General features: G+C 39.0%; 1 protein-coding gene across 1 annotated transcript; it reads right to left on the bottom strand.

Annotated features, from left to right (window-relative positions):
• On the bottom strand, positions 1-9,182 carry LOC106137508 (zinc finger protein 723). The gene is made up of 8 exons (XM_060953319.1): positions 8,865-9,182; positions 8,304-8,451; positions 7,622-7,756; positions 6,458-6,628; positions 4,401-5,016; positions 3,561-3,758; positions 1,787-1,960; positions 1-1,279 (listed from the first exon to the last, which is right to left on the bottom strand). The coding sequence occupies exons 1-8, from the start codon at positions 9,018-9,020 to the stop codon at positions 1,198-1,200; spliced, it is 1,680 nt and encodes a 559-aa protein (XP_060809302.1). The 5' UTR covers positions 9,021-9,182; the 3' UTR covers positions 1-1,197.
• Between the last annotated feature and the right edge of the window lie 2,123 nt (positions 9,183-11,305).

The raw sequence follows: 11,305 nt of genomic DNA, 5'->3' as shown, positions 1-11,305 counted from the left end.
TATATTTATTTACACAGTAATAAATCCTCTTATAGGCGATGGGCTAGCAACCTGTCACTATTTGAATCTCAATTCCATCATAAAGCCATACAACTGAAAGTGGCCTTTTTGCCTTTTCAACACTGTTGGCTCTGTCTACCCCGCAAAGGATATAGACGTAACTATATGTTATTATTACACAGTAATAGAGTCAATTTTGAAGTCACATTTTGAAGTCTTAGGGCCACTTCACACCTCTGACTCAAAATTATAACTATTTACATCTTAAATATATATTATTTTTATTGTATAACTGTACCTACTAAAACGTCGCGTCGCGGCGTTTGATTTGATGTGAATTGACCCTTACATACATAAAGACAGAGCCAACAGTCTTGAAAAGAATGTAGGCCACTTTCAGCTGTATGGCTTGATGATGGAATTGAGATTCAAATAGTGACAGGTTGCTAGTCCTTACATATAATTAAAAAATATTTTCAGAGTGTTGCCAAGTTAACATTTACTCTTTAATTTTTGCTCTGGCAACACTCACACTTCTTGTTTGATGTGTCAATCCCTCGTAATGGGGTTTTATTATTTTAAACACTGTATACAATGTATTTACATTATATGGTCCTTCGAGCCGGATAGTTAGTTCGCCTGTTACGACGTCCACCATAAGATGAAGTGGTCCTTTACCACTCGCCAAGAACACGTGGCGCAAATGAATGTGGCCTTCAAGTCGTTTCCTAGAGTTTTGGCTCTGTTTGTCCCGAAGAGGATAAAGCCGTGATATACATAGGTATGTATATATTTAACATAATATCGCGTTAACCTTCGATTACTTTATATAATAGATGCACAAATGAGAGCAAAATCAAACAAAAAAAAAATAAAAGTCACTTTTATCCGCCATTTTTAAGACAATTCAAAACTGGACTTTAACACATTGCAATAAAGCACACATTCACAATGCTATATATTATTTACTACTATACAGGATGTCTGATAAATCACGTTGCATTTTTAAAGGGGGCATTCAATGCTCCAATACACACATTATAAAAAAAAATTAGAGGTTAATTTTTACATAACGGAAAGTTTCGGACGGTTCTCAATCCTGATTGAAATGTTTCGAGGATTTTCTGAGGAAGGTTTTTATATCTTATAAATGCTACCCATGCGACGCCGGGGCGGGTCGCTAGTTAAATTACAAATTTAACCATATTCAGGATGTTGACTCTTCATATGACCTTTCAAACTGCAGTTCTGAATGAAGGCCTGACCGCATATGTGACATCTGTTGATGAGAGAAAAATAAATTAATAATGCTTCATTGGCCGGTCTCAGTGGGGCATTGTTAGTATGACTGCCTCATTCTCTGCGAAGGAGCCCCGGGGTGCTTCTTTGAAAATGACATACACACATACGTATACGTCACGCCTATATCCCTTGCGGGGTAGACAGAGCCAACGGTCTTAAAAAGACTGAATGGCCACATTCAGCTATTTGGCTTAATGATAGAATTGAGATTAAAATAGTGACAGGTTGCTAGCCCATCGCCAAAAAAAGAATCCCAAGTTTGTAAGCCTATCCCTTAGTGCCTTTTACGACATCCATGGGAAAGAGTTGGAGTGGTCCTATTCTTTTTTGTTCTCCATCCACATTCATAACTCTCTTCATGCAGAAGAGAGTTATGAATGTGGATAAAGCGAAGGAAGAATGCAGAGATCGTGGAAAGAGGTAGTCTCTGCCTACCCCTCCGGGAAAGAGGCGTGATTTTATGTATGTATGTATGCTACTATACCTATATCTCCTATCGTTTGTATGAATCCTCATATGGTCCTTCAGAGTCTTCAGTCTCGGATAGGACTTCTCGCAGACTTTGCATTTGAAATTCCTCTCGCGAGTGTGGGTGGGCATGTGATTGTTCAGAGCGAAGCGCGTGAAGAACTTCTGTCCGCAACATTGGCATTCGTATCTGTTGACGAGAATAATAAATAAAGTACCCGGTTGGCCGAGCTTTGCTCGGTCTACCAGAGATGGCGCTGATATAGTTTCTTAAAACGCGGTTTTTAAAATGTTTATATATCTTGGGAACCGAGCTTTTCTCGAACCTAGGACCTTGATAAATCGATTCCTTGAGCCGAAAAGCCCCTAATCTGTAACTTTCATGAAAATCGTTGTAGCCGTTTCCGAGATCCTGATTATATACATATATACAAGAATTGCTCGTTTAAATATATTAGATTAGATAAATAAATATATACGGGACAAATTACACTGATTGAGTTAGCCTCGAAGTAAGTTCGATACTTGTGTTACGAGATACTAACTCGACGATACTATATTTTATAATAAATACTTATATAGATAAACATCCAAGACCCAGGCCAATCAGAAAAAAGGTTCCTTTATCATAATACCCTGGCCGGGATTCGAACCCGGGACCTCACGTGTTACAGACAAGCGTACTACCGCTGAGCCACAGAGGCCGTCATGAATGGAATACAAAGGGTAAAGGGTAAGCGTAAAACATACATACATATAACCACGTCTATGTCCCTTGCGGGGTAGACAGAGATAACAGTCTTAAAAAGACTGATAGGTCATGTTCAGCTGTTTTTATTTTATACATATATACAGTATGTATAAATTAAAACATATCTTTATCAATCTACACAAATATTATAAAACTGAAGAGTTTGTTTGTTTGAACACGCTAATCTCAGGAAGTACTGGTTCGAATTGAAAAATTCTTTTCGCGTTGAATAGACCATTTATCGAGGAAGGCTTCAGGTTATACAACATCACGCTGCAACTATAAGGAGCGAAGAAATAATGGAAAATGCGAAAAAAAAACACTAGGAAAATTATTCACCCTTGAATGGCTTCAATGATGTCCAAAATAACTATTCCACGTGGACCAAGTCGCGGGCACAGCTAGTTGATTATATCATACATTCATACATACATATATATATATATATATGGTCACGTCTATATCCCTTGCGGGGTAGACAGAGCCAATAGTCTTGAAAAGACTGAATGGCCACGTTCAGCTATTTGGTACAACGATAGAATTGAGACTCAAATAGGGACAGGTCACTAGCCCATCACCTAAAAAATAATCCCAAGTTTGTAAGCCTATCCCTTAATCGCCTTTTACGACCGACATCCACGGGCAAGAGATGGAGTGGTCCTATTCTTTTTTTTAGTATTGGTATTGGTTGTACCACACGACGGCACTGATTTTATTATATCATCAGTAGGTAGAAAGTTGTGCCGTGTGGTTCCCGGCACCAATGAAAAAAGAATAGGACCATTCCATCTCTTTCCCATGGATGTCGTAAAAGGCGACTAAGGGATAGGCTTACAAAATTGGGATTCTTTTTTTAGGCGATGGGCTAGCAACCTGTCACTATTTGAATCTCAGTTCTATCATAAAGCCAAATAGCTGAACGTGGCCATTCAGTCTTGTCAACACTGTTGGCTCTGTCTACCCCGTAAGGGATATAGACGTGACAATATGTATGTATGTATGTAGAAAAAAACCTACATCATCATCAGCATCATCTCACCTGTAATCTTTGAGATGATCCTTCCTCCTGTGTATTGTGAGCATACGTCTCGTCTCGAACACTCTGTCGCAATCGTTACAGGGGAAACTGAGGGGCGCCTCCCCGTGTACCTCCACCAGGTGCTTCAGCTTCTGGGGGTACGACATCAGCTTGATGTCGCATTTGGGACAGTAGACACGTCCCTTTTTCTTGTGTACCCTGGAAATTTTTTAAAATTCTATTATGTATTAGCTGTTGCAAGCGAGTTCGCCCGCGTAAGTTTTCGAGTTGAATCTACAATAATGTGAAATGAAGAAGAAATATCTTGTTTTTGTTTATGTTGGGGCTAGAACTTGAAACGCCAAGTTCACAATCGGTTTTGTACTTTCGGAGATGAGCGTGATTATACATACAGACAGACGGACAGACTAAAAATTAAAAAAAAATATTTTTGCTTTCTATTATTCGTTGTAAGTGTCACTATCCATTTCAGTCAAAAATACTAAATGTACAGACAAAATATTATTGCTGTTTTATTATATGTATAGATAATTAATTGTGACAACTATTTAAAGAAATACACATATATATAAATATAATCACTTCTATATCCCTTGCGGGGTTTATTGTTCACTAAAGGAGTATATTACAAATATAAAACAGTAGAAAGGCGGGCTTATCCCTAAGTGGGATCTTTTCCAGCCAACCTGACAATAAGAGGATCGCATACTAAATTGAGCAAATCCAGCCAACATGACAATACCTCTTATTGTAAGGTTGGCTGTAAGAGATCCCACTTAAGATACTTTGCATACAAAATTGAGCAAAGCATTCATCTACATATATATCTATTTTACATACCTATCTATATGCAGATCTCTATTATACTGTGCTTTGAAGATTTTCCCACAAGTATCGCATGGGAAATCACCTTCTTCATGCCTCTGCTGGTGCATAACGAATCTGCCCTTGTCCACAAAACCTAGTCCGCAAGTCTCGCACACATAATTACTAAAATGCTCATTCATATGCTTGTTCAACGCGTGAAAATACGGAAAATTAATATCACACAGCGCACACTTCAACTCGTCTTTGGTCAAACGGAACGGCAACACAGACTCTTTTGAATTGAAATAATATTTTTTATCGTGCACTGAAGTGATGTGCCGCTTGAATTCGTCCAATGAATCGATCGACTCGTTGCACAATCGACAATCGATTCTTGTCATATCGATTTTGATCATGTTCTTGTGCTCTGTCACTTTGAACTTCTTCGGGTGGTGATATAATCCGGTGTGGTCTCTCAGTTCGGTCGGATCCATGAAGTTCTGTCCGCAGTAGTAGCAAAGCAGATGGTTGTGTCTGCATTTGAACGGGCAGACGTATGAGAACTCGACTATTGTGAGTATGTTCGTTTCTGTCATGTAAGATGGGTCCCTTTCACGCATCAGCTGTTGTACTTTCGACATTGGCAGTTCTGAAAAAGAATAAGTTTACATTTATTCTATCACTAGCTGTGCCCGCGACTTCGTCCGCGTGGAATAGTTATTTTGGGCATCATATTTATTTTTGCAAACATCCTCCTCGGCTTTATCAATTATAGCTGCTAATTGTTATGCGACTTGGCGACTACTTGGCCCACATCATTACCCGTGACGGAACGGAGACCGTATAGTGAGATGAGAGGCCTTTGCCCAGTAGTGGGATCTTACAGGCTGATACTTTACTTTACTTTAAAATAGTAATACCTATCTTCTAAGATGTTCATTGAAATTAAGTGATATAATCAACACTCGAAATGCTCATATAATCAACAACAATCTTAAAAGATAGACATAATCAGTTTAAAAGTAGGTAAGAGGTAAAAACAGACAAACATACAAAGGAAGTATTATAAGTAGAATAATAGAGTAGGCGGTCGCGTATTAGAAAGAACGCTGGTTCACCGTATTAAATGTTTCGCTGCAAATTGCTTATAACGACTATATCTCAAAACCTATTCGTCTGATTTATATACTGTAAATGGCAATTTTAGTCTACATGAAAAGCCGAAAGTAATAAACATATTTATTTGGATAAGGATTAATACTCAATTAAAGAAAATTGGTTTTAAAATAACTTATGTTTATAATGAAAAAATAATCTTAAAAAATGAACATAAAAGTGGTTATTGTAAGTAAACCTTAAGAGATAGATATATGCTCTCGCGGACTTTTTTGTGGCAAAAAATGTGTACTTCACATCTTAAGTACATTGTTTTACTATATCTTTGTTGGTTTGCGCAGCGTTCGCGTGGAAAGCTCGCAGATGGCCGACTCATTCAACTTTCACCTGCATTGTTGACGTTTCCCGTAGGAAAGCCGGGATAAAATGTAGCCTATAGCCTTCCTCGATAAATAGACTATCTAACAGTGAAAGAATTATTCAAATCGGTTCAGTAGTTTCTGAGATTAGCGCGTTTAAACAAACAAACAAACAAACAAATAAACAAACAAAACAAACTCTTCAGCTTTATAATATTAGTATAGATGTAATCACGTCTATGACCCTTGCTAGGTGTACAGGGCCAGCAGTCTTGAAAGACTGATAGGCCACCTTCAGCTGTTTAATTAATCTATACTAATCTATACTAATAAAATAAAGCTGAAGTGTTTGTTAGTTTGAACGCGCTAATCTCAGGAACTACTGGTTCGAATTGAAAATTTATTTTTGCGTTGAATAGAACATTTATCGAAGAAGGCTTTATAACATCACATTACAACTATAAGGAGCAAAGAAATATTGGAAAATGTGAAAAAAAAGTAAAGAGACAACAAACCAAAAACAACTTACTTTCACATTTGTAATATTTAGCTAAGACTACAACTTTCACAAAACTATAAAATAAGAAAGAATGAATAAAAATAAGAAGAACTTACTCAGTTTTTTCTCCTTATGGGCTGAGGACACTCCGTTAGGCCTCCTCTCAGGTCTGGGTCTTGGCGAAGCCTTAATCAATTGATTAAGAGGCATGTCGTCATTGGAATTGGATTCGTCCAGGTCTCTCTCAGGCTTAACTTCGGTTGTTGATGTCTCAGTTACAGGTTCATCTGGTTCATACAATTTTTTTCTGTTGTAAATGAGTAATGCTTATGAACTTGGGATTCTTCCTTGGAAAACGCTTAAAAACTTGTGATTCTTCCTTGGAAAACACTTATAAACTTGGCATTCTTCCTTGGAAAATGCTTAAAAACTTGTGATTCTTCCTTGGAAAACGCTTATAAACTTGGGATTCTTCCTTGGAAAACGCTTATAAACTTGGGATTCTTCCTTAAAGCGATGGGCTAGCAATCTGTCACCATTTGAATCTCAATTCCATCGTTAAGCCATACAGCTGAACGGGGCGTGGTGGTTCTTACTGGCTCTGTCTACCCTGTTAGAGATAAGCACATGACTATATATTAATTTAGCGCCACTTAAATCTTCGCCCGCACTTATTCAGCGCAGCCCAAACTAGCATCTGCGTAATTATTCAGAAAAACAAAAACTACAGTTTTTTTTTAACTTTTGTCTTTCTTCAGACTCTTAATGATATATACGTAAAATTTCAACAAAATTGGTTTAGCAGATAACACGTGAAGAGAACACAAACAAACTTACTTTCGCATTTAATAATATGTATTGGATATAATAATTCCACCATTAAGCTGACAGCTGAACGCGGCCTTTCAGGCTCTTCAAGTCCGTAGGCTCTGTCTACCCTGTGGGATATAGATGTGTCCATATGAATTAAAACATACATATAATCACGTCTATATCCCTTGCGGGGTAGACAGAGCCAACAGTCTCAAAAAGACTGATAGGCTATGTTCAGCTATTTGGCTTTAAGATAGAATTGAGATTCAAATAGTGACAGGTTGCTAGCCCATCGCCTAAAAGAAGAATCCCAAGTTTATAAGCCTACTCAGTCGTCTTTTACGACATCCATGGGAGCGAGATGAAGTAGTCCTATTCTTTTTCTATAGGTGCCGGGAACCACACAGCACTATGAATTAATGTAAAATAATATTAGTTGTGTATAATAACAGTTAATGTGCACTTACAATCAGCTCCACCATCGTCTTCGCACCCCGATCCTGGGTCACTTTCCACTGATGGTTCAGTCTTCACCAGTTCAAGTTTAGGAGCACCATCCACCGTAGCTTCCTCAATCTGGACGTGGTTCTCTTGGGTTTTATCTGAAATCGATGAATCCACATAATGGCAAATAAGTATTTTTTTTACAAAGTATCTACCATCCAGCCTTAAAGGACCATTCCAACTGTTTCCCATGGATATCTTAAAAGGCGACTAAGGGATAGGCTTATATACTTTGGATACTTCTTTTAGGCTTGCAACCTGTCACTTTTTGAATTTCAATTCTTTAACAACAAACAAGACTTACTTTTGCATTTATAAAATTAGTTCCGATGACAAACATTTAACGTCATAGTTTTCTTGTAAGACTAGATGTGCCCGCGACTTTGTCCGCGTGGAATAGTTATTTTGGACAACATCAAAGCCCTCAAGGATGAATAATTTTCCCTGATTTTTTTCACATTCTCCATTATTTCTTTGCTCCTAATAGTTGCAGCGTGATGTTATATAGCCTAAAGCCGTCCTCGATAAATGGTCTATTCAACACAAAAATAATTTTTCTACTCGAACCATTAGTTCCTGAGATTAGCGCGTTCAAACAAACAAACTCTTCAGCTTTATAATATTAGTATTGATAAATAATTGTACCTTCCCAATCAGCATCATACATTTTCATCTGTAAAAATGCTTCCTCACACTGCAACACTTGCTTCCGGAAGGTCAACGCGTCTCGGAGTCTCGTCACACACGTGGCGCAAATGAGACGTTCCGTGGGCTTGCCGTCGAGGTGGGATATCTGGAATTTTTTTTAAACACATATAGAAAATCACAATTTTTTCTTGTAGGGGTAGGCGGGGATTACATCTTTCCACTTGTTACGATGCATGCATACTTCTTTCACTTCATCGACATTCATAACTCCTGTCATGCAAGCCCTCCACTTGCGTGACAAGAGTTATGAATGTCGATGTTCAGGTGAAATTAGATCTAAACTCAAAATACTTAACTTTTTATAGCTATGTACTATTTTCTTGTTACAGTGTAAATGTCTATGCAATAAAGATATTACAAACAAACAAACAATCTTATTTCAGTCTGGATTGATTTCACAATCTATAAAGTTCTTCTAAAATCTTTGAAATACTGTAGTAAGTAGGTATATGTTTGGTTTATAAGAAATATAAATAAATAAGGAACTGGAAAACTCACAAGTAAACCGAAGCAGTCCATCAACATATCGGCGTAAACCACTGTCTGTCCCATATAATCGTACTCGACGTTCAAAACTCTGCACTTCTTCATGGTACCACAACATCTGCAGAGGCCAGGGTCGAAGACCGGCCCTTTCCCTTTTTTGTCACTCATTATCAAAGTATTCCAATCACATTTTGAATTCAAACAAATGATAAACTAGTACTCTCGCCGAGAAATAAACAACGTATTAAATGAATTCCAAATTCCATTGAAAAAGCAGTAAAATCATAAAACGTACACAAAATAACAAAAATTTGACAGACAATTCTCAAACTGCACTGACAAGCTGTCAATGATTAATGCAGTGTTGCCAGCAACATTTGATTAGAAAATTTCGCTATCGTGGCAAAAACATCGATACATATTTAGTCAGTGTAAATAAAAAACGAAAGCGTGGCAATGTGGCGGGGTGGAACAAGCATGTTCGTGATGCTCACGTCGGGGCTCGGCTGTTTTTTCGGAACTGGGTGCTTCAAGGGAAACCACGGTCAGGTACTGTTTATAGGGAAATGTGTGAGTCCAGAAGAGTTTTTAAGTCGAAACTGAAGTGGTGTCAAGACAATGAAAAACAAATCAAAATGGATATCATTGCTGAACACCACTAAAATAAAAAGTTTCGCCAGTTCTGGAAGACAACTAGGAATCTGAATCACAGGCCGGGCCTTCCTGTGAGTGTAAACGGGGTTTGTGAGCCTAGTGACATTGCGAATGCTTTCAAAAATCATTTTAATGTTAAATCTCCGTTGGAGCCGGTGCGGCGGGTGTCCGATGCTGAGACTGACAGTACAGATCATAAATTGAGGTTTACAGCCGGGCAAGTGCGTGATGTGATTAATGGTATGGTGAGGGGCAAGTCCCCAGGATATGACGGGCTCAGCATTGAACACCTGCAACACGCTGGAGTCCATCTACCTAGGGTTTTAGCTATGTTTTTTAATTTGTGTATATGTCATTCATATTTACCGGATAACCTAATGAGAACGATCGTTGTACCTATCACTAAAGACAAGACTGGTGATCCATCAGATATCAACAACTACAGGCCGATATCTCTGGCCACAATCATCGCGAAGGTGTTGGACGGTCTCCTTAGCAAGCAGCTGGAACAGCATGTTAGGTTGCACGACGCGCAGTTCGGGTTCCGACCTGAGCTCTCTTGCGAAAGTGCCATACTCTTCCTTAAGGAGACTGTACAGTACTACACCGCGAGATGGACTCCAGTCTATGCAGTGTTTCTGGACCTGTCTAAGGCATTTGATCTAGTAGCATATGATATACTGTGGAAAAAATTACAATGTGAGACTAGCTTGCCCAATTGTGTTATATCGCTCCTTAAGCATTGGTATAGGAACCAGAAGAATTGTGTAAAATGGGGAGGCTCGCTTTCTGATGAATACAGGTTGGAATGCGGTGTGAGACAGGGGGGGATAACTTCTACCACGCTCTTCAGCCTCTACATTAACTCGCTAATCGAGGAGCTCAGCAGCACACATATCGGTTGCCATATCAACGGAGTGTGCGTCAACAACATTAGTTACGCAGATGATATGGTGCTGCTGAGTCCCTCGAGTGGCGCCCTCAAGAGCTTGCTGAGGATATGTGAGTCCCATGCGGTGGCCCATGGGCTTAGGTATAATGCTCGGAAGAGTGAGTTTGTAATGTTTAGACCTAATAAGCCTGAACACCATAGATTCACTTTTGCCTCAGTACAGAGATACCCAACCTTCCCGCAGTTTACTCTCAATGGAGAAACGTTGAAAAGAGTGGATAAATTTAAGTACCTGGGTCACTGGGTTACCGCAGACCAAAGCGATGGTACAGACATGGAGAGGGAGCGCAGGGCGCTGTCTGTCCGATGTAATATGTTGGCCCGGAGGTTTGCACGATGTACTGAGCAAGTCAAAATAACATTGTTTAAAGCGTACTGCCAGTCTTTTTATACGTGTAGCTTATGGGTTAACTTTACGCAGCGGACATACAGCGACCTGCGCGTGCAATACAACAACGCGTACAGGGTGCTGATGCGACTGCCGCGCTGCTGCAGCGCCTCCGCCATGTTCGCGGTATCAAACATACCCAGCTTCGCGGCTATTATGCGCGCGCGCTGTGCCTCTATAATGAGGCGATTACGCGGCAGTCGCAACAGCATTCTGGTTGCCCTCTCGGATCGATGGGACTCGCCACTGCTACGGAGATGGGTTGGCCTCCATGCGCCGGAGTGGTCAGCCTTAAATTAAATTATTTTTTATGTCTGATATAATTTCGTTTTTATTTTAATTTTATAATTTTATTTTAATGTAATTTTTTCAATTTATTTATTATTAATTTTGATATATTTTCGACATAATTTGTATTTGTATGGACTCGATTGTCTGAAATAAATGATTTTTATTTAT

This window comes from Amyelois transitella, chromosome 31, assembly GCF_032362555.1.
Source record: "Amyelois transitella isolate CPQ chromosome 31, ilAmyTran1.1, whole genome shotgun sequence".
Taxonomy (NCBI): Eukaryota; Metazoa; Arthropoda; class Insecta; order Lepidoptera; family Pyralidae; genus Amyelois; species Amyelois transitella.
Note: the sequence above shows the minus strand (reverse complement) of the source record. Positions and strands in the feature narration are given on the sequence as shown.

What these genes read in the sequence shown, in the direction of transcription:
- LOC106137508 (XM_060953319.1), bottom strand. Translation starts at nt 9,020, where the DNA reads ATGAGTGACAAAAAAGGGAAAGGGCCGGTCTTCGACCCTGGCCTCTGC. An exon ending in GTATGATGCTGATTGGGAAG is followed by an intron (nt 7,757 to 8,303) that starts GTACAATTATTT and finishes CATCGATTTCAG; the next exon opens with ATAAAACCCAAGAGAACCAC. An exon ending in GATCATCTCAAAGATTACAG is followed by an intron (nt 1,961 to 3,560) that starts GTGAGATGATGC and finishes TCTCGTCAACAG; the next exon opens with ATACGAATGCCAATGTTGCG.